Here is a 25851-nt window from a genome sequence, read left to right on the forward strand (position 1 = left end):
AGTGAGAGCTCAGAGAAATGGTGTGATCCCCTGAACTGTGGTGTCATGCAGAAACACAGGAATGGGGTCAAGAGCTGGGTTCGAATGAGAGTCCCCTCTTTACCCTATTCTTCCCTACTCTATGAGTAGGGTACCCTCCTCTACCCTACTCTAGGAGTCCCAGTTTCTATAAAATAACAAATAGCATTCCAATTCGCAAGACTACTGTGTGAGAACAACTGCAAAACATTCTACTCAGCTCTTGAAACTGATCAGTGCAGCCCTGGGGCAGGACCCCAGGGCTCCTGACTCCAGCAATCCCCGTGTTTCTCCTCCTGTCTCTGGGTCATGCATGTCCTGTATGTGCCCACCTCTCCCCTTTGCCCTTCTGTCTTCACACACTCCTACCCCTGCCTCCTGTGGCCAGGAGGGCTGAGTCCAGCAGTGATTGAGAGGCGGGAAGGGGAAGGGGGGGTGCTCTCCCTCCTCTTGGCCCCAGTCAGGATATGGCCGCTCTGGGCCCAGCCCTGACCCGCCGAGTGGAAACAGGAAATATGTGAGACTTGGTGTGCGCTGGGTCTCTGCGCCTGGCTCCACAGCTGATAAGGGCCATTGTGTGGCCGCCGGGATGATCCTGCTCTGGATAGATGTGCTTCCTGGAGGAAGGAAGGAAGCTCTGCTGGCCTTTCCTGGGCGGGGGAAGCTGAGGGGAGGCAAGGAAGGGTGCCTGGGGGAAGGCGCCCGCCTGAGAGGGGCTGTCAAGGCCAGTGCGGGCCCACGGGACTCCACCCCTCCCCTTCCAGCATCTTCCTCTGGAAAGGTTGCTTTCGCACATCCACTTCACCCTTTCTATAAGGAACGGTCAGAGACCTGAGGGCTCAGTCCCAGGCCAGGAAAGTGTCAGCTGTGATTTAGCAACAATAAAGATAGAAAAACAGGAACATTTGGGGGTGGGGAGCACCGAGGGTGCTATGGAAAAGTAGGGAGCAAACAAGACTAAGGTTCCCTACGGCCAGTCGAGCAACCCAGGGACCAACATCTCAAGCATTCAAGGCTTCAGAGGAGGGTAGGATCGGGGCCTCCTCACAGTGCCCTCCTGCCTCTCCAACCAACAACTCCCTCTGCCCAACATGGTCAGTCCCCAGCAGCCGCAGCCTCTCAAACTCCAGCGGCTCACCTGCTGCTGCGGGAGGCAGGCAAGCTGGGGGGACACGCAGAAGGCGCAATGCCTCATGATGGCTCCTCTCGGCTCAGGGCAGGATGTACATTCTGATTTCGGGAGTGGTCACTGTGCTCTCCAGCTGACATCGGTGAGAGGGATCAGCAGAGGCCCGGTCATGGAGCTGCTGGGGGGAACGGCCTTCTACCCTTTGACCTGGAGCCCAGCTGCTGGGGGGAACGGCCTTCTACCCTTTGACCTGGAGCCCAGGGTCCCCCAGGGGTGGCTGCATCAGCTCCTCTGGTTACCTGGGACAACAGGCATTTCCTCCATCCCTCAGCCCCTCCTCTTCCTGCCCCAACCCCGCTGGGCTAAGAGGCCTCCCAATCAGACCTGGGCTGCTCCAGCTGTGTCCTGAGGCACTGGACCAGACCCATCCCCTGGGGCTGGAGTTGAAGCTGAACCAAGCGGCCATCCCAGCGTGAGACTAGATTCCTGGTTCCGGGCACAGCCAGAGCCAACGGGCAGGCAGGCAGGCCGCCTTTTGCTCAGAGGTCCCGGGGCTCGGCACACTGGCGATCCACAGGCGGAATGGCGCTGCAAGTGGAGCTGATACCTACCGGGGAGATCATCCGTGTGGTTCACCCCCACAGGCCCTGCAAGCTAGTAAGTTGGGATGCTCTGGGCTGGGAGGTGGGTGGGAGTGTCTCAGAAGACCCCTCTCAAGCAAACTCCTTGGGGAAGAGGTGAGCAGTGAGGAAGCGTTCTGGTCCTTGGTAGGACGTGAAGGGACCAGACAAGAAGGGGTGAATGGAATGAAGGCAGATGGGTTTAAGCCCACCAGGGGCAGAGTGTTTCAAAGTGGAGATCTGGGTTTGACTCCCTTCTCCTCCAGCTCCCTGATCCTCAGTTTGCCGGGCTATGAACTGGGCTAACAACACGGAGGTGACAGGGCCGCTCGACATCTAACAGTGCGTGTAAAGTTCCAGGTGTATATAGTACAGGCTCAGGTTAATACCGCCCGGCTTTCTCGTCTGGCTTGAAAAACTGACACTGGCCAGCTCAGAGCAGTAGGGAGGGTGGGGAAGGAGGATGAAGGGACTCAGGCAGTCGCAAATGGGGAAGAACTGATTTGGCCTGGCAAGCAGGGGAGGGTCGGGTTTGCAAAGGCGCCCTAAGTTGAGAAAGGAGAGACATGTAAGACACCCCGCCACCCAGCACTGCAGCAAGTGGGCCAGGTCGTCGGCAGAGGAGGGTACGTGCGTGTGTTTGTGTGTGTTTGTGTGTGTTTGTGTGTGTGTGTGTGTGAATGTGACATGCCTTGTCCCGGGGAACGGGCTGCGGAGTGTGCTGCCTCAAGCCCCCCGCGGACACGGACGCGGGCCGGGGCCGGAGCCCGGCCACGGCCGGCCGGGGCGGGGCCGGAGGGTGCGCGCGCGCGCCGGGGCCTGGGCCCTGCCTGGGATGACGACAGGCAGCGGCTCGGCCCCGGGCGGGCCCTGGGCGGGGAGAGCGTGCCGGGGCCGCCGACTCCGGAGCCGGCCACGCCGCCTTGCCTGGCCCCCGCCCGCGCACCCGAGAAGCCGAGAAGGTGGGTACACAAGGCGCGAGGCGGGCCGCAGCCGCCTGGCCCGGGGGAGCTGGGTGCTCAGCTCGCGGGCAGGATGAAGAGGGTAAGCGGCCGGGCGGCGACCCAGTCCCAGAGCTACCGTGCGGAAGGCGAGGGTCGCCGACCCGGGGATCGCGGGGGCTGCGGGTCTGCTCGGCACGGCCTCTGCGGGGGTCCCAGGACCCGGTGGCGCCGGAACTCGGCCTGTTGGAGACTTAGATTCTTTGCGGATAACGTGAGGGCGGTGAGGAGCGGCTGGGGCCGCGGGACTCAGGCACCCCGCGCGCCCTTTGGGGCCCTCGGGCAGCCCGCTCTGCCTCCGGGTTCCGGAGCAGCCGTCCGGGCCCCGCCCCTTCCCGTTCCCCGCCTCCGGGCCCTGGCGCGCGAGTGGCCCCTGCGTGTGTGCTGCGGCTGGGGGGCTCCGAGATGAATGAGAGAATGAATGGCTGGCCCACGGCCTATTCAACGCCCGGCACGCTCCGGCCTTCTGCTCACACTCCCGGGCTCTGTGATTCATTCATTCACGCAGGCTTCCGCGAGCAGTTTTTGAGCCCCTACTGGAGGGCCTGGAGCGGGGGCAATCTCCTGGGAGAGACGGACTAGGAAACCTTCGATTAGAGCGGAATGCGGCAAGGAGGGGGCTGTGTGTTTCGGGGAGTCAGGAAGGGGTTCTGGAGGAAGTGATACCTGAGCCGAGTCTTCAAGGATGACTAAGAGTCAGTCAGGTGGGGAGGGGGTTGGGTGCGAGGGCCAAGGAAGCCGCAGGTGCAAAGGCGAGGAGCTTAGAGCCGGGCGGCTGGTGGCGGCGGCTCGCCGAGCGCCTCTTGGCCGAGTGGGGTGGTGAGGGAGGCCTGGGGAGAGAAGGCACTGGAGAGGGTACCCCTGTGGGCCACACAGGAACTCAGGAGCAGCGGTAAACTGAGGACAGAGAGGGTGGCTGAAAGTCCACAAACAGCGGCCTGGCAAGAAGCAGTGGGTGTGCTTGGCATAGGGAAGAGTAAACCTTCACTCTCTTAACATGAGACGTTAATTGATTGGATTTGCGTTTGTAAATGCCACAGGAGGCTGCAGGAAAATGAATTGGAGGAAGGCAGGGATGCCAGTTTGGAGGCTGCTTGCCTCGTCCAGGGGCAGAGCAGTGATGGAGGAACAAAGTGGGGTGGGGGGGTTGGCAGGTGGTGACTCCTCCGTGTGAGAAGCGGAGGGAGGAGGGCAGGCCTTTTGATGCCCGGCAGTGACAACTAACTGGAGGTGCCTGTCTCCTCTCAACAGATAGGATATTGAACCAGGAGGATAGGTTAGGGGGCAAGGTGCTTTGTTTACTTCTACTGGACCCCCAGGTAGAAGCATCTGGCAGACAAAAGGCCCATGGTTCTGAAGCTAGAGTGTAAACCTTTGACTGGGGTCCAGTGAGATATCAGGTAGAACCCCTAAGTCCTCGTCTTTCCTTTTCATTCCCCCTTACAACAGTTCCCTCGAGTCTGGAACAGTCCTAGGTAGGGCAGCCTGAGCCCAGACCTAAGATATGTTTGATTAAAAAAAGAAAACTCGAGCACCTGTTCTGTGCCCAGCATGTGCTGGGGGGTAGGATAGGCTATGGTTCTTTCTGCTGCCAAACAGGCTGGAAGGCTACCCCCAGTGGAAATCAGTTTCTAGAGGCAATCTGGGGGTCCTCAGAACACCCTCTCCAGACCTCCATAGCCCTGGGCTGAAGGAACCCCTGAAGCTGCCCACTACCCTCCCAGAGGACAGGCTTGGGGGCACCTGGCCCATACTAGGTGACAGGGCTGAATAACCCAGGTCTGCTGGGCCTGCCCATCCCCGCTTTTAGGGGAAACCCCTCTCCAGATGGAAAGAAACCTAGAGGCAGCCTTGGAAAATAAGTCCTGGGTCACTCGGGGTGGGGCATGGCTGCATCCTAGCCTGCAACCAGCCCCTAGGTTCAGGGCCATGCTGGGGACTCAACGATCATGGCCCACTCCCTAGCTGCTCTTCCCAAGGCCTACAGGTCAATACTCACACAACACAGCCAAAGGTGGCTACTAGGCACTGCAGTCACAGGTTCACTAAGGAAGGTCACCGCCTGGCAGGTAGCAGGTTAATCTGACAGAGAAGCTGGGAAAACCGCCAGGGCTAGGCAGGCGTCTCCCCCTCAGGCAGCCCTGCAGAAATAGACAGGGGTAGACTTTCCAGTTCCAATGCCACCCTTTCTTTCACTAGTCCTGGGATCTTGAACACGACGTTCGTCTACTGAGTCTCGGTTTCCCCGTCTGTAGAATGGGGGTAATAATCCAGCCCTCAAGGCTCAGCTCGAGAGCATTGAAGGTAGTACCAGAGACAGCGATCCGAACGCAGGAAGCGCCTAGCGCTGTAGCCCTGGTGTCTCTCACACCCTCGGCCCACCCACCACCCCACCCCACCCCACCCCACCCCACCCCACTCCACCCCCGCCTTTCTAACTCCTCTCCCCCTGGGGCGGGCGCTTCCGCCTAGCGGGGCGGGATGGTCTGTGGCGCTGGCCAGGGGCTGCGGGCTCGCCTGGCCTGGTTAGCCGCCCCCTCCTTCCGCCACCGAGTGTCGGCTGTGGGGGCGTCGGCGGGCATCCCGGGAATGCGGCGGAGCGGCTCGGGCGGGGGTGGCCGGCCAAACCCCTCGGTGCGCGGATTCCCCTCATTCCAGCCTCTAGCCGCGGCGGCGAGGCCACGCCCCCTTGCCAGCCCCTCCCCTCGGGCCCGCGGGCCACGGCCAGCCGCCCCAACCCGGTGCTTGCACGGCCCCCGGAGCCGTGCTCCCGGTGGGCGCCGGCTGGACCCCCTTCCTCCCGTCCCCCAAGTACCTCCCCACTCCGGCTGAGCGGGAGGCTGAGTCCTCTCCGCGCTCTTTCTCCTTTCTGCATTTTCACCCTGGGGGCCTCGCGGAGGGGGCCTCCTCCCGCCCAAAGCCCGAAGCTGGTGGCATTTAAGACCCAACCCCGCCCTTCCGCTCCCACCCATCTCCCAGCTGCACGCGGTGGCGTCGGTCCCCTCCGTCCCTCCGGAGGGCCCCATCTCCCAGCTGGCGGTTCCCGCCGCGGGGTCCCGCGGGCTCTGGCCGGGCTGTTGTTTTCAAAGTAATGAGCCTTCCCCAAGAGGCTGCAGCCCGCACCTGCCGCCACCTCACTCCCTCCCCCGGGAGCCTAAGTCCAAGACTGGCGGGCAGGCTAGGGCTTTGGGTCCTAACCCTGCCTTTTGCCCCCTAGGACAAAGTCAGCATCTGCATTATTGCGCCTCTGGTTCCTTATCTGTCAGGTACGGTGGAAGTAAAGTTGGAGAGCTCTTTCTAACTGGCCGAGGGACACGCCTCAGGGGCTTTCCCTGCTAGATAACAAGTGTGACCTGTCTGACCCAGGACCTGGCTCTGTATGTCTGCTCCCACTGGCTTCCCAGGTGACGCTAGCGGTAAAGGACCCGCCGGCCAATGCAGGAGACATTAGAGATGCGCGTTCCATCCCTGGGTGGGGAAGATCCTCTGGAGGAGGGCACAAGAACCCACTCCAGTATTCTTGGCTGAAGAATCTCATGGACAGAGGAGCCTGGTGGGCTACACAGCCCCTAAGGGTCGCAGAGTCAGACGTTACTGAAGCGGACTTAGCATTGCATTGAAGGTCTGCTCCAAGCCTGTGCAGAGAGTGTCTGGCCAGAGAGGGCAGTGATATTTACTGAGGGTCTGGGAGGTGCCTGGGTGCTTTATCTTAGGCTTCTCAACAGCCGTTTGAGACAGAGGTTAGTCTCATTTCAAGGCTCTAGGAGAGGTTCCCAGAAGTGAAATGACTTGCTGGCAGTCATACGGCTTGTGAGAAATAGCCCGGCCTTCAGAAAGCACTAGCCATCACACCGGGCTTTCCTGGTGGCTCAGACCGTAAAGAATCTGTCTGCGGTGCGAGAGACGTCGGTTAGATCGCTGGGTTGGGAAGATCTCCTGCAGGCGGGCATGGCAACCCACTCCAGTAGTTTTGTCTGGAGAATCCCCACTGACAGAGGAGCCTGGAGGGCTACAGTCCACGGGGTTGCAAAGAATCCGACACGACTGAGTGACTAAGCCCAGGCATTACACCCCCAGCTGTGCTGGGATCCGAGCTAGAGTTGTCCCGCAGGCTGCTGCCCACCGCCCACCTAGAGCTCAGTGAGGATGGGACTGCTGGAGGCTGGTTTGGGCAGCTGGAGGGTGTCCTGGGCAGAAAATATGGAAGGATCCAGAGAGACCAGAGAGGGAGTCCCCCCACCCAACAGAAGAAGAGAGGTGAGGAGCCCCTGGGCACGGGGGAGGGGGGAGGAGGGGGCCTCTAGTCAGGGTGTCCGGGGTAGGGGGAAGGGTATTGCTCCGCATGCTGGAAATCGGGCCGTGGATTTCCCAGATGGAAAGCTGAGCCCTCCGTGGAGGCCCTGCACGAAAGACGCTGGGCACAGGCACCCTGTGGCCGTCTCCCTCCCTGGGGCGCCTGTGTTATGAACCCAAGAGATTTTCTTGGGACTTAAAGAAAATCCCTTAAAGAAAACTCGCTTGGGACCCACCCTCCAGCGAGTGTACGGGGTGGGGGGTGGACAGTGTCCCCGCACCGAGGCTCCGCCTGCATGGGCACGACGGCCGTATTTGGACATTTCGTTCTATTTTTAACTTTCCCGGGACTCGAGGTTGGGGTGAGGGGGGGAGGGAAATCCTGCTTCCTCCGGGACCCACGGGCCTCTCTGCCTAGTGAGTTGAGTCCCCAGCCTGGCCTAGTGCGCAGTGTAGACACAAGCCCGGAAGTGAGTTCCGGGTCGGTGTAGACGCGGCGGCCGCGCGGGTTCCGGGCCCCACCCCCGGGAGAACCGACGACGTCCCTCCTGGAAAACCTGACTCAGGCGGAGCCCCTGCGCAGCCGGGAGCCCCGCCCCCGCCCCCCCCGTCCCCACCCACGCCGCGAGATTCCCCCCCGCCCCCCGACTGAGCGCCTGCCCCACCCCTACCAACTGGAGAGGAACCCCGGAGTCCGAGCCCCGAGCGAGGCGGGGGCGCCCGGGGAGTCCCACGCCTCCGAGCCTAGCGGAGGCGGAACGGGGGGCGGGCCGGCCCCTCCCTCGTGACGCCGCCGCCGCCGCCGATACCCCGGGCCGAGAGCACGGGCCGCGGAGACGGGCGCCGGGCCGAGCGGGCAGGATGCGCTACCGGGCGTCGGTGAGCGGGGTTGCGGGGCAGGGCCAGGGGGTCCCAGGCGTCCCTGACGGCCTCGCGGCGCCGCCTCGGCCCCGCCAGGAAGCGGGCGCGGCCCAGGAATTTCGGGTGGAAAACGTCCCGGAAAGTTGCAGGAGAGTGGAGGCCGAGGCCGGGAGGGCCGCGAGGCGCTCGGACCCGGGCCGGGCCAATAACTCCCGGGGAAGGCTGAGAGCGCCCAGACCCGCCACCCAGAGGGCAAGGGGGCGGCGGCTTGGGTCAGATTTGGCAGCAGCTTCGGGACAGAATTAGAGGGGTGGGGAGGAGGGCGCTGAGGGGCAGGCCTAGAAGAGGCAGGGCCACGGCGAGACCCAAAGGGGTCTGCCCGAGATCTGGGTGGTCTGCGGTTGGATGAGACCTGGTGGCCTCTTCGGGGATCTCCACCCCCTCCTACCCCTGCGGCCAGCTTGCTTTTTCTTCCCTGACCCTTGACACTCTTGGTGTCAGTTTCCTAGAGCTCTCGGACCCTTTTGAAGAGTGTGGTGAGGGGTGAGGGTCTTGTTGAGCCTGTGCTTCTTCCCACCCTCTGATGGGCTCCAGCTGCCAGCTGGGTTTTCCCTGGTAAAACCCCTGCTCCCTTGAGACTTCTCAGGACTCCCAGTGGAGGAGGGTGTCTGGGGAGCCTGGCAGCTGGCCGGGAGGGTGTGGTTCCGCTCTGGGAGGGAGGGCCCCCTTCTGGGGTGAGTGGTGAGCCCAGCTGGGATGTGAGGTTCCCCCTGCCTCTACGGCGGTGGAGTCTCTCTCCTGGGACCTGGGGCAGCCTCGTGCTGGGTCCCCAGACCCCCTCCCCCTGGAGATTTTGGTGAGTGAGAAGGGGAGAGACAGCCCCCCCCTGCTTGTAGAATTGACTCCTGGTGATTTGTCCTACAAAGCACCTGTCACACAAGGCCTAGAGCTAGGGTACTTGAGGTCACCTGGTCTACCTCAACTCCTCCTCCTTGGGACGCCTTTCAGAGAGAGGAGGGGTTTTGTCCAAGGTCAACAGAGCATTCTTTCTTTTATTCTCATGACATCCCCCCCCAACCCCTAACTTTCTCTACACAAAACCAGCCTCTTCCTGGATTCAGTGGCTTTGGCCCCGTGTCCTCTGGGGCTTCTGCGTCCCAGTGGCCTGTGTTCAGGTCCCATGTGCCCCAGATGGTCTTTCTTCTGGGACCCATGTCCTCTGTGTCCCGTGTGCCAGCTTTCTGCCATCGGGGCCCTCTCTACCCAGCCTGGTACACCCGTTTCCCAGGTGTTCCCCGTGTTCACGTGCCCTGGTTGCCCCCTCAGTCATCCAGGCTGTGGCGAAGGGGAGAAGAGGCCTTCCCCTACCCTGCCGCCTCTGACTCTCTCCCGTGGCCCATCCCTGCAGGCCCTGGGCAGTGACGGGGTGCGGGTCACCATGGAGAGCGCGCTGACCGCCCGTGACCGGGTGGGGGTGCAGGACTTCGTGCTGCTGGAGAACTTCACCAGCGAGGCCGCCTTCATCGAGAACCTGCGGCGGCGCTTCCGGGAGAACCTGATCTACGTGAGGCCCGAGTGGAGAGGCGGAGGGGGCGCTGGGGCCACAGATGCAGGGCTGCAGGGAGGAGTGGGGAGCGGCTCCGGGGCCTCAGGGAGAAACTTCTGAGTCTCCTCCTCCGACCCCCAGACCTACATTGGCCCTGTGCTGGTCTCTGTCAACCCCTACCGAGACCTGCAGATCTACAGCCGGCAGCACATGGAGCGTTATCGAGGTGTCAGCTTCTATGAGGTTCCACCTCACCTGTGAGTGACCCCCCACCCCGCCCCGCTCCCCAGCATCACCACCTGAGGTGATTCCACCCAGTTTCCCACTTGGGATAAATCACAATTCACATCTCTGAGGAACACCCCGTCCTCACCCAAGGTGAATCTCTCCATCCCATCAGGATCCCCCTAGCCTCCACCCCAACTCACACCCAGGACTATTTTTTTGACCCTGCTGTGTGACTTGCAGGATTTTAGTTCCCCAACTGGGAATTGAACCTGTGCCCCTTGCAATGGAAGTATGGAGCCCTAACCACTGAACCATCAGGGAATTCCCACACCTGTGACTTATTCTCCCAACACTACCTAGACATGGCCCTCCCACCTTAGTGACCCTCTGACCTGCACCTCTGAAGGACCTCCCAGCCCTCCCTATGAGTGACTTCAGTCTTCCCCTGAATGACTCCCAATCTCCTCACCCATGAGTGATCCCATCAATTCTCCATTAGAATATGACTCTCATTCTCAACTCTGAAGGATCTCCCTTGACCCACATCCTGGAGGGCTCACCTGTCCTCAAGGGTACCACCCCCCCCACGACATGGGAATGCCCACCCCCAGTCCCCCCTGCGGGATTCCCAGCCCCTGCAGCCACTCGGGCCCCTGCCCCCTAAGCTGCTGCCGGTCCTCTGCCCCAGGTTCGCGGTGGCCGACACTGTGTACCGGGCACTGCGCACGGAGCGCCGGGACCAGGCAGTGATGATCTCTGGGGAAAGCGGGGCAGGCAAGACCGAGGCCACCAAGCGGCTGCTGCAGTTCTATGCCGAGACCTGCCCAGCCCCCGAGCGGGGTGGTGCTGTGAGGGACCGGCTGCTGCAGAGCAACCCGGTGCTGGAGGTGAGGGGACAGCAGCCCCGGGGGTGGGAGGGGCAGGGAGAGGCCACCAGGCACCCCTCACACCCCAGCCCTTTCCTAGGCCTTTGGCAATGCGAAGACCCTCCGGAACGACAACTCCAGCAGGTTTGGGAAGTACATGGACGTGCAGTTTGACTTCAAGGTACCCATGGGCGGGGCGGGGCAGAGCAGGGGGAATGGGATTCCCACGTGGCGGGCACCCACTGGCCCAGGTCTTTGGCACCAGCAAACATTTATTGAGCACCTTCTGTGTGCCAGACACTGTTGCAAGTGCTAGTGGCACAGCAGTGAAACAAAACAGACAGAAATCCTGCCTCCAGGAAGATAAAGAATCTGCCTGCAATGCAGGAGACCCGACTTCGATCCCTGGGTTGGGAAGATCCCCTGGAGAAGGGAATAGCAACCCACCCAATATTCTCGCCTGGAGAATCCCATGGACAGAGGAGCCTGGCAGGCTATAGTCCACGGGGGTCACAAAGAGCAGACATGACTGAGCGACTAGCAGGGAGACAGTCCACAGAAAAATGTAAATTAGCCAACATATGTCACAGCAAAAAAGAAAATGAGGCAAGGGGAGGGGGCATTGGCTGTTTGAAATAATGCAGATACAGTGGGCATAGAGAAGGTGGCCTTTGGTAAAGCCTTGATGAAGACAGAGGAATGAGTTGTGCATATACCCAAGAGGGTCCGGGCGGAGGGCACTGCCAGTGCAGAGGTGCTGATGAGCAAGATGCTGGATAACAGATAGCAAGGAGGCCAGAATGGCTGGAGAAGAGAGCAAGGGGCCAAGGAATGGAAGAGGACGCTTGGTGGTGTGGGTTCTTTTGGGTCTTTATAAGAACTTCTTTAAAACTCTTGGGTGCCTCCAACTAATAAAAAAAATTAAAAAATAAAATAAAACAAAATAAAACTCTTGGGTGGAAGTGATGCCAGAGAGTTTTTGGGGATTTTTTGTTTGTTTGTTTGTGTGGTCATGCCTGCACAGCCTGCAGGATTTTAGTTCCCCAACCAGAGATTGAACCCGTGTGCTGTGCAGTGGAAGTGCAGAGCTTTAGCCACTGGACCACCTGGAAAATTCATATATGTGTATATATATACATATATATTCTTTTTTTTTTTAATTTTTGGCCAGGCCTCACGGCATGTGGGATCTTAGTCTCCCAACAAGGTATTGAACCTGTGTCCCCTGCAGTGGAAGTACACTGAAGTGTCAGGGAAGTCCCAAAAATTTGAAAGAGAAGTGTGTTATGACCTCAGTTTCCTCTTAAAGTGGTCGCTCTGGCTGTTTTGTTGAGAATAAATGGTGGAGACCAAGGCCGAGCAAGGAAACGAGTTAGGAAGCTGATGATTATTAGATCTGGGTGACAGATGATGGTGGCTGGGCCCAGTCTGGTGACCATGGCTGGATTTTGGATACTCTGAAGGTTAGGGCAGTTGGATTGGCTATCTGATTGGACATGAGGTATGAGAGACAGAGAGGCTCCCAGGAGGACCACAGACTTCTTGGTCTGAACGCCTAGAAGGGTGAGCAGGATGGGAAGAGGGAGCTGGTTTGAGGAGCGGAGACCAGGACTTGAGATTCAGACCTGTTGAGTTTGAGATGCTTATGGGACCTCCAGGTGTGAGCCACCAGGTAGAAAGGCCATGCATGCATGTGTGCTAAGTTGCTTCAGTCGTGTCTGACTCTTTGCAACCCCGTGGACTGTAGCCTGCCAGGCTCCTCTGTCCATAGAATTCTCCAGTCAAGAATACTGGAGCAAATTGCCATGCCTTTCTCCAGGGGATCTTCTTGACCCAGGGATCAAACCCACATCTCTTGCATTGGCAGGAGGGTTCTCTACCACTCATCCCACCTGGGAAGCCCAAGAAAGGGCTTAGCATCATTTCATAGAGGAAGAAATGGGGGCCAGGAGGGGCGACGTGCCTGAGCCACGCAGCCAGAGCTGAAATTCATACTCTGGAGGGCTGGGGGCGGGGGGAAGATGGGCTATGTCCCCAGTCCCCCTGAACAGTCACTGCATCCTGCCCGGCCCGCAGGGTGCCCCCGTGGGTGGCCACATCCTCAGTTACCTCCTGGAGAAGTCCCGCGTGGTGCACCAGAATCACGGGGAGAGGAACTTCCACATCTTCTACCAGCTGCTGGAGGGGGGTGAGGAGGAGACGCTGCGCAGGCTGGGCCTGGAACGAAATCCCCAGAGCTACCTGTACCTGGTGAAAGTAAGTAGAGGGGGGTGGGCAGGCGGAGCCAGGTGCCACCCAGGGAGCCCATCCAGCCAGAGCTGTAACCCTGCTCTGCCCATGGCACAGGGCCAGTGCGCCAAAGTCTCCTCCATCAATGACAAGAGTGATTGGAAGGTGGTGAGGAAGGCTCTGACTGTCATTGACTTCACCGAGGACGAGGTGGAGGTGAGACCTCTGTCGGGGACCCACCCTTTCCTCCTGTCACCCCGTGAAAACCCCCGTCTACAGCCAGCTTCTACTCTAGCCACCTTCTCCTCTCACATGCCTTGCCCCCCACCGTTCCTAGCTCCTGCTGACCATCCACATGTGCCCTCCCGGGGCTCTCAGACCCTCCCATAACCCCCACCTGCCCCTCCCTGTCCCCTGACCCCCACCCAGGACCTGCTAAGCATCGTGGCCAGCGTCCTGCATCTGGGCAACACCCACTTTGCCGCCGATGAGGAGAGCAACGCCCAGGTCACCACCGAGAACCAGCTCAAGTACCTGACCAGGGTGAGGAGGCGAGCAGAAGGCAAGGGCAGGGCAGCTGGGGTGGGGGAGCTGCGCCCTCACCAGACCCATCCCCTCCCTTGGCAGCTCCTTGGTGTGGAAGGCTCAACATTGCGGGAAGCCCTGACACACAGGAAGATCATCGCCAAGGGCGAAGAGGTGAGGCCAGGGGTGGGTGTGGGGTGGGGGGCAGGTGTTCCAAGGCAGCCCCCACTCGCATCATCCCACATTGCCCTAGTCTGCTCAGCTGGTCCTCTCAGCACCAATATTGGAAGCTTATAAGGCAGGTGGCTCAGAGAGGCACAGGGAGCTGGCCAAGGTCACACAGGAAGAGGGTGAGGCTGGAAGGAAGACTCAACCTCCAGGAATGAGACCTCTTGTTTCTCTACCAGTTTCCCTCTGGTGGGGCCACTGTGTCCTCCCTTGCCCCCCTGCCCAGCACCAGGCTCACTGGGGGCAGGGAGGGCAGAGTGATCAGTTTCCTGAGTCAGAGGGGCCAGGGGTGGGAAGGAATTGCATTCATCTCCCTGCTAACCCTCTGCCTGCAGCTCCTGAGCCCGCTGAACCTAGAACAGGCCGCGTATGCGCGGGACGCCCTCGCCAAGGCTGTCTACAGCCGCACCTTTTCCTGGCTGGTCGCGAAGATCAACAGGTCACTGGCCTCCAAGGTGAGAGCCTGGCCCCTGCTGCTCCCGAGTTGGCAGGGAGGGCGGTCCAGGGAGGCCGGGGCTGAGAGCTCGCAATCGTGGGGACCCACACTCTTGGTCGGCTGGCCCTAGGATGCTGAGAGCCCCAGCTGGCGGAGCACCACAGTCCTTGGGCTACTGGACATTTACGGCTTTGAAGTGTTCCAGCACAACAGGTCAGCGCCCCCCTGACTCTGCCTGTCTCTTCTGCCGTCGTGTCCCCTGCCCTGGTCCCTCACCTCTCCCCCGGCCTCCCTCATTCCTGCCAGTGACTTGCCAGCCGCTTGGGTCCCACTCTGTTTCTTCCCTCAGCTAGCGCTGGGGCCTTGTTCTGCCCTTCCCCATCTTTCCTGGTCTAGGCGCCCCCCCCCCCCCATATTACTGAGGACGCCTCTGTCTCCCTCACAGCTTTGAGCAGTTCTGCATCAATTACTGCAACGAAAAGCTGCAGCAGCTCTTCATTGAGCTCACCCTCAAGTCGGAGCAGGAGGAGTACGAGGCCGAGGGCATCGCGGTGAGTGCAGGACCACCCGCGGGCGGCCCTAGTGCAACCAAGGTCAATGTCTGGGTGTCCCCAGGGGAGGTGCCGTGACCCCACGGTGATGCCTCCCTCCCCTTGTGCCCCTCAGTGGGAGCCGGTCCAGTATTTCAACAACAAGATTATCTGTGACCTGGTGGAGGAGAAGTTCAAGGGCATCATCTCCATTTTGGTGAGGCATCTGCTCCTCCAGGGCCTTGGGCTGGGGGCTGGGCGGGATGATGTCACCCCTTTCCCCTGGCTCTCACAGCCTGTCCGCAGCAGGCTGGAGTCCTCGGTGCCTGCCGAGGGACAGAACAGGGCTGTGTGTGAGTGGTGAGGGGAGGCGCTGGCCAGCCCTGGGAGTGTCTGCGCCTCCCGCGGGGGCCCCTGAGTCCCCGTGCTCTCTGGTCCCTCCCCCGCACGCACCCCTCACCCTCTGCCACCACCCACCCAGGACGAGGAGTGTCTGCGTCCCGGGGAGGCCACGGACCTGACCTTCCTGGAGAAGCTGGAGGACACAGTCAAACACCATCCACACTTCCTGACGTGAGTGGGACTGGGGGCTGTCCTGGGCCAGAGCCTGTGGAAGCCTGGGAACCCCCTCACCCATAAAGTGCCAGCCACAAGGAGGTGACCGGGGGAGGTGCCACTGACGGCCAGGCACCCGAGTTGCGGCTCCTGGCGCCTCCTGAGTAAGAAGCCAAGAACGCCACTTCCTCCTCAACCCGCTCAAGAATGAAACTTGCTAAGGTTTTTCTTTTTTAGCCTCCTTACTTGGAAATGCCTTTTTATTTAAGGAATCCCCTAAAGCGGGATGAGGGGAGAAAAGAAACAAGCCCCTCTGTCCCAGCTCCGCCTTGCATATTTTGAGCATATCACCTTCTCTAATTAGAAGCAACCCCTGGAGGAGGTTTTACTGAGACTCACAGAGGTGCACCCCTGTGCCGGAGATGATCTCACATCAAGTCCAGAGCTGGGCCTCAGGCCCAGCCAGGGATTGAACCTGACTCCCAGCTGTGAAAGCACAGAGTCCTAACCACTGTGCCGCCAGGGGATTCCTGAGCAGTTTTTTTGCAGGGCGAGCAAGCGAGGAACCTGTTTGTTCTCATTCCCTCTGGCTGCAGCAGGGGTCCCAGTAAAGCCTTGCCTGAAAAAAAAAGAAAGAAAAACACCTTTTTTTCTGTTTGTAAAGAGAACATCCCTCTTCAGAGAAAAGTTGGAACGTGTGCGAAAACCACTTGTAATCCTGTCACCCAGAGGTCACCACTGTTAATAATTTGAGACATTTTCTTCCTGCCTTTTTCTATATATTTTTTTTCTTTTTTACGGTTGAGAGCTTATTGTATATAGGACTCAGGATAATGTTATATCCTGAGTATCTTCCTGTATCATCAAACAGAAAACTTTGCTCAAAACACTTCCTCTGGCGGCTCTAACACACAGACACACCACTGCTCTCACCCGGCCTCTCGGGGCCCTGTCCAGCCTCTGGGTTTCTGCTGGGAAAACAGAATATCTACCCCTGGGCCTTAAATCTCAGCCTGGTCTCTCTGGTTAGTTGCTTGGAATTCTTCTTTAAAAGTAGAAAATGGGCTAAAGGGTATAAACATGCTTAAGGCCTAAGTAGTCTCTTGGGGGCTGATTCCATTCTTAAAATGTAGTGGGCAGCACTCAGCGCTCTGAGCAGAGCCACGCAACAGCCAAAGGCAGCACCAAATTGCCCTCCACCCTGCGAGCCCTGGCAGCGTGGAGGCTGAGGTCCCAGTCCTGGCGCTGTGTGACCCCGGACAAGGCCGTCTCCCTCTCTGAGCCTCTGTGGTGGCCTCTGTGCAGGAGGAGGCCCCGCCCTGCTGGTTTCCTACTGGAAGCCTGGTTCCTCTCTTGAAGTCTCTTGGGCAGACAGGGGCATGGCTCAGGCCTGCGGTTGGCAGCTTCCTCTCCCTGTTGCCCCAGGCACAAGCTGGCTGACCAGCGGACCAGGAAATCTCTGGACCGCGGGGAGTTCCGCCTCCTGCACTATGCCGGGGAGGTGACCTACAACGTAACTGGTGAGGACCCTGGGGCTGTGTCTCCCCGGGTGGGCTGGGAGAGGGGCTCTGCCTCCCCTCACGTCTGCTCTCTCCCCTCAGGGTTTCTGGATAAAAACAACGACCTTCTCTTCCGGAACCTGAAGGAGGTGAGGAGGACCTCCAGGGGGACAGCTGGGGGTCTGGGCTCTGAATGATCTCTGCCCCGGAAAGCTGACCGGCCTGTCCCTGTGCTTCCACTGTGACCCCTGCCCTGCCCTCACAGACCATGTGCAGCTCGGAGAATCCCATCCTGAGCCAGTGCTTCGACCGGAGCGAGCTCAGCGACAAGAAGCGGCCAGAGACGGTGTGAAGGCGGTGGGACCCCAGGGGGTGTGTGTGTGCACACGTGAGCCGGCCCGGTGCCTGCTTGAGCTGGGAGTTGGCAGTGTGTATGTGAGTTCGTGTGTTTGCCTGGGTGCACATCTGTGTGTGTCTGGGAGGCTGCCCGTGGGTGCATCTGTGCCTACTTTGATGGGTGTCTGGGTGTGTAACATCTCTAAGTGTGGATGCACGTATGTATACCTGTGTCTGTGTGGGCCCTTGCATGCATTCACTCCCCTGCAGCAGACACTTGTAGTGGACATTACTGGGCGTTTAGGATACAAAAATGAACACACACTGTCCTAGAAATGTGAATGGGGTGCTATGGAAACTTACAACAGGGAGCAGCAAATTGCCTGCGGAAGTAGAAGAGGGGAGGGGAGTCAGGGAAAGCGTCCTGGAGGAGGAAGCATCTGAGATAACTTGGGAGTGAGTAGATGCTTGTCAGATGTATGGGAGGGCCCTGCAGAGCCCCACACAGGAACACAGTCCAAAAAAAGACCAGGAAGTGGACCACAAAGTGCCATTTTCAAGGAGAGCGATGAGAAGAAGGCAGATCTGGCCAGTGGTGCCAGACAAGGGGAATGCTGCATGCAGTGATCTGTGCACAGAGGTGTGGCTGCCAGGCTTGGCAGGCAGAGGGTCAGGGCAGCCAGGACGAGCAAGGTCAGGGAGAGGTGGAAGCCAGGGAGCTGCAGGCCAGGGCATGCTGGCAGGGAGGCCGCGGAGGCAGAGTGTTGCCCAGAGTCTGACTTGCTGGGACCCTGTCCTGGGTTCCCCAACCCCACCCCTTCCCTGGTTGTTCTCAGCCCCACCCTCGTGAGGACACACCCACTCCTGTCCAGGCCTCTCCAGCAAGCCAGAGTTGCACTGACCTCCTCCCAGGGACCCGCAGCTACTCCAGACCCCACTAGTCTTGATGCACCCTGACTGTCCATGTCCCAGGCATGCATCTCCTGTTTCCCTGACTCAGGGCAGGGACCACCCTCCACCCAGTCTTGAAGGACAGCAGCCTGGGCCGCATCCCTGATTCCTTAGCCCCCCCCCCCCCATTGCCCTCATCCTAACAACTGCTGGATACTGCCTGTTTTTGCTGCCTGAAAACCCCTTCCTTTCAGCCCCTCCCTGTAACCCTTATTCCAGTTCTAGTCCTCTGAGCCAGTCAGCCTCCTCCCTGGTCTTCTGTCTTCCCACCTGTTCTTAGCAACCACCCTCCACCTATGTGCTGTAGAGATACTCCAAAAGGCAGACCTGTTCCTGTTCCTCTCTCCCTCCAGATTCCTCTTTGGCTCCCTATTTCCCTCAGGATAAAGTTCAGTCTCCCTAATATGGTTCCTGAGTCCTACCATGCTCCTGCCTGTCTAATGCTCTTTTTTACTCCCCTCCTCGATCCTTGCATGGCCTGTAGTTCCCTGTGTACACCAAGCCTTTGTTCACTCTGTTGCTCTGCCCGAATGCTGTTCCTGCCTCTCTTCCTTCTGGTTGTCTCCTACCTGTCCTTTCATTCTCAGCTGAAGGGTTATTTCCCGAAGACCCTTCCTGCCACCCCCTACCCCACAGACAGAAAACTTGTAACATTTCACTTGGAGATGCTGCCCCACCTTCATCAGCTTCAGAAATCTGACCTTTGCGGATGCTGCGATAAAGAGTTGTAATTAAAAAAAAAAAAAAGGGACCACGAAGGGCAGGGGCAGTTGTGGGAACTGGGAGTGTTTTGCCCCAGGGAGGGGTGTCTGCGGGGTTCTGCTTGGGGGGGGGCATTTGCAGGGGTCAGTGGCCTCGGCCCAGTTGCCACCAACCTTCCTGTTGTTCATCTTGCCTGACCAGGTGGCCACCCAATTCAAGATGAGCCTCCTGGAGCTGGTAGAGATCTTGAAGTCAAAAGAGCCTGCCTACATCCGCTGCATCAAGCCCAATGACTCCAAGCAGCCCGGTAGGCCCTCTGCCCCGTAGGCCGGTGGGGGCTGGGCCTCCTTCAAATCCCGCTGACCACCCGGTGATCTCTTCCCCCAGGCCGCTTTGATGAGGTGCTGATCCGGCACCAGGTGAAGTACCTGGGGCTGATGGAGAACCTGCGCGTGCGCAGAGCCGGCTTTGCCTACCGCCGCAAATACGAGGCTTTCCTGCAGAGGTGGGGGCGGGGCCTGGCGCAGCCCCAGGGGGAAGGGGTGGGCGGGTCGGAGTCTCCGCGATCCTGGGCGGGAGGACAGCCCTCAGCTGCGGTGGGAGCCATGCCAGGGGCCCCTCCATGCTGCAGGCCTAATGTTAAGCTTGAGAGGGCAAAGCCCTCCCCACGCCCAGGCCCTGCCGTCACAGAGCAGCTGCTCAGGGGTCCAATGAGGCATGCATTCACATACCTATCACCAGTGGACACAGTAAAACCCTGTGAAGGGGACAGAGTTTGCAGTCAGCTCAGAAAGCAACTTTGTGGTTATCCCGAGTCAGGGGTCTGAGGGGTCACCAGGCGTGTCTGTCTAGGCCTGTGACCTTAGGCAGATGTTCAGTTCAGTCGCTCAGTCCGACTCTTTGCGACCCCATGGACTGGAGCACGCCAGCCTCCCCTGTCCATCACCAACTCCTGGAGCTTACTCAAACTCATTCCATCGAGTCGGTGATGCCATCCAACCATCTCCTCCTCTGTTGGCCCCTTCTCCTCCTGCCTTCAATCTTTTCCCAGCATCAGGGTCTTTTCTAGTGAGTCAGTTCTTCACATCAGGTGGCCAAAGGATTGGAGTTTCAGCTTCAGCATCAGTCCTTCCAGTGAATGTTCAGGACTGATTTCCTTTAGGATTGACTGGTTGGATCTCAGAATAGAAACCTCAATTTTCTCATCTTTAAAGTAGGAGTAGTAACAGAGCTACTTCCCAGACTTTCTGTGACCTGAGAGTCAGTGGAACCAGGAAAGCTGGTCTGGGCTCCCAGAGCACTGGTGGGGGGCGGAGGTGCTGGGTACATTTCTGCTCCTGTCACCAGGTACAAGTCACTGTGCCCAGAGACTTGGCCCACGTGGACGGGGCGGCCCCAGGATGGGGTGACTGTGCTGGTCAGGCACCTAGGCTACAAGCCAGAAGAGTACAAGATGGGCAGGTGAGTGGCGCCCATGCCTAGGGTTTGAGGGGTACGGGGTGGCAACCAGGGGCTGATCACTGCTGCCCTCCCAGGACCAAGATCTTCATCCGCTTCCCCAAGACCCTGTTTGCCACAGAGGACGCCTTGGAGATCCGACGACAGAGCCTGGGTGAGAGAAGGGCCCCACCCATCCTGGCCAGTGGGGTCCATTCTGGGAAGCGGGAAAGAAATCGCTCTATTTGGGCTTCTTCTCCGGGACGTCTGCCACGTCCACATTGGGCTGCCCGCCTCGTCTGCTCCCGGATACACACTCAGCATGTTCCCATGTTGCTTTGCTCCCTTGCTCTTTCTTTTTTTTCTTTTGGCTGTTCTGGGTCTTTGTTGCAATGCGCAGGCTTCTCTGGTGGCGGAGCTCAAGCTTAGTTGCCCCACGGTCTGTGGGATCTTCGTTGCCCAACCAAGGATTGAACCCGCGTTCCCTGCATTGCAAGGCGAAGTCATAACCACTAGACCAGCCCTTGCCCTTTCCTACTCTTCTTCACTTATTTATTCTCCACTCGAAGCTGGTTCAGCCACTCCCCTTACTCTTTGAGCTCTTAGCAGGGCCAGGCCCCCAGCTGGGTCCCCTGTGCTCTGGCCAAGTGACTTTCTTTCCCAACCACAGCCACGAAGATCCAGGCCGCCTGGAGGGGCTTTCACTGCCGGCAGAAATTCCTCCGGGTGAAGCGATCAGGTTCGGGCGCCCGGAGGCCTTCAGGACGGTGGGAACTGGGGCTAGGGTGGGCCACCAATGGGAAGAGATAGAAGTCAGCCATTTGTGGTCTCTGCAGCCATCTGCATCCAGTCGTGGTGGCGAGGAACGCTGGGCCGGAGGAAGGCGGCCAAGAGGAAGTGGGCGGCACAGACCATCCGGCGGTGAGCACTGGGCACCACGCAGGGCGTGCAGAGCAGAGTGTGGGGGCAGGTCCGCTATCAGGGTTCTCACCTCCACCCATGTCGGACCCCTGCCCCCAGGTTCATCCAGGGCTTCATCCTGCGCCACGCGCCCCGTTGCCCCGAGAATGCTTTCTTCGTGGACCATGTGCGCACCTCTTTTCTGCTCAACCTGCGGCGGCAGTTGCCCCGGAATATTCTGGACACTTCTTGGCCCACGCCCCCACCTGCCCTGCGTGAGGTCCGTGGGCTCTCCCTGCTGACTGGGGGACCACCAACTCACCCAGCGGAGGGACCTAATAACCATGTGACCTGAGGAGCCATGGGAAGGGAAGGGACCTGGAGCTGGGCCGAGGAGAGCGAGTTCTCTGCAGAGAAACAATTCAGGAATGGAAGGGTGGTCCAGGTTGAGGGGGTGTCACTTAGGCCAAGGTCCGATGATGGGCACATGCCTCTTGTCTGCAGAGGGAAGGGAGCCAGGCTGCCTGGGTGCCCTGACCTCCCTCTTGCCCACAGGCCTCAGAGCTGCTGCGGGAGCTGTGCCGGAAGAACATGGTGTGGAAATACTGCCGGAGCATCAGCCCCGAATGGAAGCAGCAGGTATGGGGCTGGGAGGCAGGTACCAGGGGACTAGGGGGCGGGGTGGGGGAGGGTGCGGTGCTAGAAGAGAGCTGGCTTGGAGGACCTTTGTCCTGACTTACCGTGCAACCTTAAATTGATCCAGGCCCCTGTCTGGCCTAATGTATGAAGTGCAGACTGGAGTAGATTTTGCAAGGCAAATAGAGTTTATCTTCTAGAGCAGCTGTACTGGACTGGTCGAGGCTGCCCAGAGTCCTATGTTGAAAAGCCTGCAGCATTGGTCTGTTAGAATAGTTCCAGAGAGAAGCATTGGTGACCGATGGGCCTTGTATTTGCCAACTCGATATCAGATGATGATGATGGACCCACCCAGCAAAGTTAACGTGCAGTAGTTGGTTTTTTTTTTTTTTTTTTTTGCATAATTTTATTTATTTTTGGCTATGCTGGGTCATCATTGCTGTACTCAGGATTTTCTCTAATTGCAACAAGTTGGGGCTGCTCTCCAGTTGCGGTACCCAGGCTTCTTGTTGTGGTGGCTTCTCTTGTTGCGGAGCACAGGCTCTAGGGCTTCAGTAGTTGTAGTTCCCGGCCTCTAGAGCACTGACTCAATAGTTGTGGCACACCACAGGCTTAGTTGCTCCAAGGCATGTAGGATCTTCTTGGATCAGTGATTAAAGTGATGTTCCCTGCATTGCAAGGCAGATTCTTAATCACAGGACCACCAGGGAAGCCCCCTAGTAGTTCTGAGTGTTAGTATCAGCCAGCTTTAAGATCTCAGACCAGAGCTGAATCTCAGGGGCTCCAGGGCCTGTGATGATGGGAATAACCTCCGGAGTGGGGCCTGGACCCTGACAGCACTGTCATGTCCCTTCTGGAGAGGCCTCTGCCTCAGTTGATGGGGATCGGGTGAGAAGGGACTGAGGGGGAGTGTTGGTGGCAGGGCTTAGCCTCCTGCTATTGGGGCCAAAGAGTGGGTGAGGGAGGCGGTCTCAGCTCCTGTCTCAGCAGGCTCCTGCTCTGCTGTGACAGTCCCACCTCTCTGACATCCCCCACCTCCCTGCTATTGTCTCCTCAGCTGCAGCAAAAGGCTGTGGCGAGTGAGATCTTCAAGGGCAAGAAGGACAATTACCCCCAGAGTGTCCCCAGACTCTTCATCAGCACTCGGCTTGGTAAGCCCCCGCCCCTCCAGTGCACAAACCTTCCATCAGCAGCCTGGTCCCCTCTCTCCTCTGCTCACTCCCTGTTTACTCTCCTATCTGGGTTGCAGGTGCAGATGAGATCAACCCCAGAGTGCTGCAGGCCCTGGGCTCGGAGCCCATCCAGGTGAGACCCTGCTGGCGGCCCTCAGCCCCACACAGTTCTGCTGCCCAAGGGCTGCGTGGGCGGGGGTCAGGGCCTGCGCAGGGGGTGAGGAGGCCCCTTACCCACCCTCTGTCCCCAGTACGCTGTGCCTGTAGTGAAGTACGACCGCAAGGGCTACAAGCCGCGCTCCCGGCAGCTGCTGCTGACGCCCAACGCTGTGGTCATCGTGGAGGACGCTAAGGTCAAGCAGAGGATCGAGTACGCCAACCTGACTGGTGAGCCCCGAGTCCAGGTTGGGTCCAGAGAGGGGGCCCTGCTCTGCTCCTTGATCCCTGACCTCTGCCCTTTTCCCCCCAGGAATCTCCGTCAGCAGCCTGAGCGACAGCCTCTTTGTGCTCCACGTGCAGCGTCAGGACAATAAGCAGAAGGTGCCCCGCGGGGACTGGGTGGCGGGGAGGGCACGGGCCCTCTAAGCGCTGGGCAGGGCCTGACCCCGTCCCTGTGTGGGCCCCCAGGGGGACGTGGTGCTGCAGAGTGACCACGTGATCGAGACCCTGACCAAGACGGCCCTCAGCGCTGACCGAGTGAACAACATCAACATCAACCAGGGCAGGTGAGGCGGGGAGGGCTGCTGAGCGGGCCGTGCGTGCACAGCGGGCAGGCCTCATGCACCCACTTCTCTCCAGCATCACGTTCGCAGGCGGGCCCGGCAGGGACGGCATCATTGACTTCACACCCGGCTCGGAGCTGCTCATCACCAAGGCCAAGAACGGGCACCTGGCTGTGGTGAGTGTGGGGCCGGGGCAGAGCCTCTGGGGGCCAGGCCATCCTCCCTCAGCCGTCCTGGACAGAGCCTGGGCACCTCACTGTGGGTCTCGATCCAGAGGGCACCCTTCATCCCATTGCCCACTGAGCACCAGAGACCAGTGCAGAGGGTCATAAAGAGGGCAGCATGGGAGGTGGGGGAGACCGAGGGGGCAGGGGTATGCTGCTGGGGAAGAGAGGCCCACTCTTGTCGGGGCAGAGAGCCCTGTGGGAATAGGATCTAAGGGCCGAGTCTCCAGCACCGAGGCCTCCAGACTTCCCTCCTCCCCTCCCTCCATATACTACCAGGTATCTAACTCACCAAGACAAGTGCCCGGACCACCTCTGCTTCCTGCTCACCTCTGGGCTTCTCCCCTGGTCCCCACAGGTGGCCCCACGGCTGAACTCACGGTGATGAAGGCGCCCACTGGACCCCTCCCGCCTCCCAGTGCTTCGCTCATCCCCTCCTCCCTTCCCAGCTACCAAAGACTCGAGCTTCCAGACAGGGACCCAGGGACACCTCGAAGCCCACCGACAAATTCCCGCCTCCTGCTCGGCTCTCTCTCTCATGGCGGGGGCGGCAGGGGCGCAGGAAGCTGCCCCAGGAGTGGGCCAGGCCGGGCCACAGCAATAGGAAAAGCCGGGGCCAAAGGCAGCCATGCCAGCCCCACTGCCAATGCCAAATATTTGAGAGAAGGGAACTTTTGCTGAGGTTTTTCTCTGAGATTTTTTGATGCTTTATAGGAAACTATTTTTAAAAAAAGCCATCTTCCCACCCCCCCCCCGCCCCAGCCGCCCTACCACCACCAAGACACACTGGATGTGTTTTCCCTGACTCAGCAGGGCAGGGAATGTCGCCGAGAGGGTGGGCGATCTGGGCCCTGGTGCCCTCTTCCCTGCCCAGGCCCCCCTCTCCTCCCTGTTCCCTTGGCACCTTGTCTGTCTGTCTGCCTGTCCACCTGTAGCCCCCTCCAACATCCCCCTGGGGGCTAAAGTCACCCTTGCCTGCCTCTCCGTCCAGCCTTAAAAATGCCCTTCTAATATCAGCCCAGCCTGAGGACATCCTGGAGTAAAGGCAGGACTCTCAGAGCGGAGGATTTAGACAACTGAGAGATCACCTGGTCGAGTCTTCTGGTGTGACAGAGCAAGAGACAGAGGCACGAGAAGGGAAGGGACTTGCCCAAAGTGATCCAGCAGGTTGGGGCAAAACCAGACTGTCCTCAGCACACCTCACTGCCTCTCCCCGGGACTGGGGGCCCCGAGAAACAGGCTCATGTCTTAAGGGTGCATGTGGCTTCCTGACCAGCAATCAGCCTTGGGGGCCACCAGGTGGGAGGAGTGCTCCCGCCTGAGTCCATGCCTTAGGATGACAAACACCCTACCCATGTACTCTGGCCCCAGGTTACAGACGCAGGGCCTTCACTGGCTCCTGACCCCACTCCCTATCCTGGGGGCCTGGGGAAGGGGCTGGCCTTGGGAGGAGCTGCAGGGGCATCACCTCTTTCTGCTGCTTCTCCCCTACCCCCACCCCCAACTCCCCAGAGGGCCTGGAGGCTGCCCAGCTGCCTCTGCCCTCCTGTGGATCTCAGCCCACTGCTGACACTTCTGCAATCCAGAGAAACACTAAATAAAGCAATATGTGTTTGCCAACATCAGTCTCCTTGTGAATGTTGATAAAGGGAAGGACTTCCCTGGTGGTCCAGCGGTACGGACTTCCCTTCCACTGCAGGGGGCATGGGTTCAATCCCTAGCAGGGAACTAAGATCCCACAGGCCACTTGGTGTGGCCAAAAAAGGTAAATAGAAGGGAGAAGACCCCCTAGAAGGCAACCAGGGATCTTGTATTACTCTTTTTTCCCCAGACTTTTTGTTTTGAACTGGGGAATAACCAGTTAATGATGTTGTGGTAGTTTCAGGTGAATAGCAAAGGATCTCAGCCATATATATATATATATATATATATATATGTATATACATATATATATATACACATACATACACTTATATATACATATGTCCATGCTCCCCCAAACCTTCCTCCCATCCAGGCTGCCACGTAACATTGAGCAGAGTTCCAGAGTTCTATACTCTGAGTAGGTCCTTGTTGGTTATCCATTCTATTTATTTATCTTTGTTATTGTTTTTCTTATTCTTTCTTGGTTTTCCATCTTGAATAGAGCAGTGTGTACATAACCTTTCTAAAGCCCCTAACTATCCTTTCAGGGGTCTTGTATTATA

At 59.0% G+C, this 25851-nt stretch overlaps 1 protein-coding gene across 3 annotated transcripts; it reads left to right on the top strand.

The window, feature by feature from the left end:
- Positions 1-1569: 1569 nt before the first annotated feature.
- Positions 1570-25266, top strand: MYO1C (myosin IC). Of its 3 annotated transcripts, none has more exons than XM_065908641.1 (32): positions 1570-1804; positions 9331-9486; positions 9610-9725; positions 10385-10583; positions 10663-10743; positions 12639-12818; positions 12909-13007; positions 13221-13334; positions 13419-13490; positions 13880-13999; positions 14111-14193; positions 14426-14531; positions 14647-14727; positions 14992-15083; positions 16491-16585; positions 16667-16713; positions 16830-16910; positions 18755-18860; positions 18941-19058; positions 19901-20014; positions 20089-20165; positions 20661-20729; positions 20827-20911; positions 21011-21170; positions 21446-21529; positions 22584-22677; positions 22776-22831; positions 22950-23085; positions 23168-23238; positions 23326-23423; positions 23497-23596; positions 24003-25266. In XM_065908641.1, exons 1-32 carry the CDS (start codon positions 1730-1732, stop codon positions 24027-24029), a joined length of 3192 nt encoding a protein of 1063 aa, XP_065764713.1. In that variant the 5' UTR covers positions 1570-1729; the 3' UTR covers positions 24030-25266. The 3 variants fall into 3 exon arrangements, with proteins under 3 accessions (XP_065764713.1, XP_065764715.1, XP_065764714.1); XM_065908643.1 differs by lacking the exon at positions 1570-1804 and adding an exon at positions 2581-2729; XM_065908642.1 differs by lacking the exon at positions 1570-1804 and adding an exon at positions 7721-7940.
- Positions 25267-25851: the final 585 nt, after the last annotated feature.

This window comes from Muntiacus reevesi, chromosome 18 (genome assembly GCF_963930625.1).
Source record: "Muntiacus reevesi chromosome 18, mMunRee1.1, whole genome shotgun sequence".
NCBI classification, from domain to species: domain Eukaryota; kingdom Metazoa; phylum Chordata; class Mammalia; order Artiodactyla; family Cervidae; genus Muntiacus; species Muntiacus reevesi.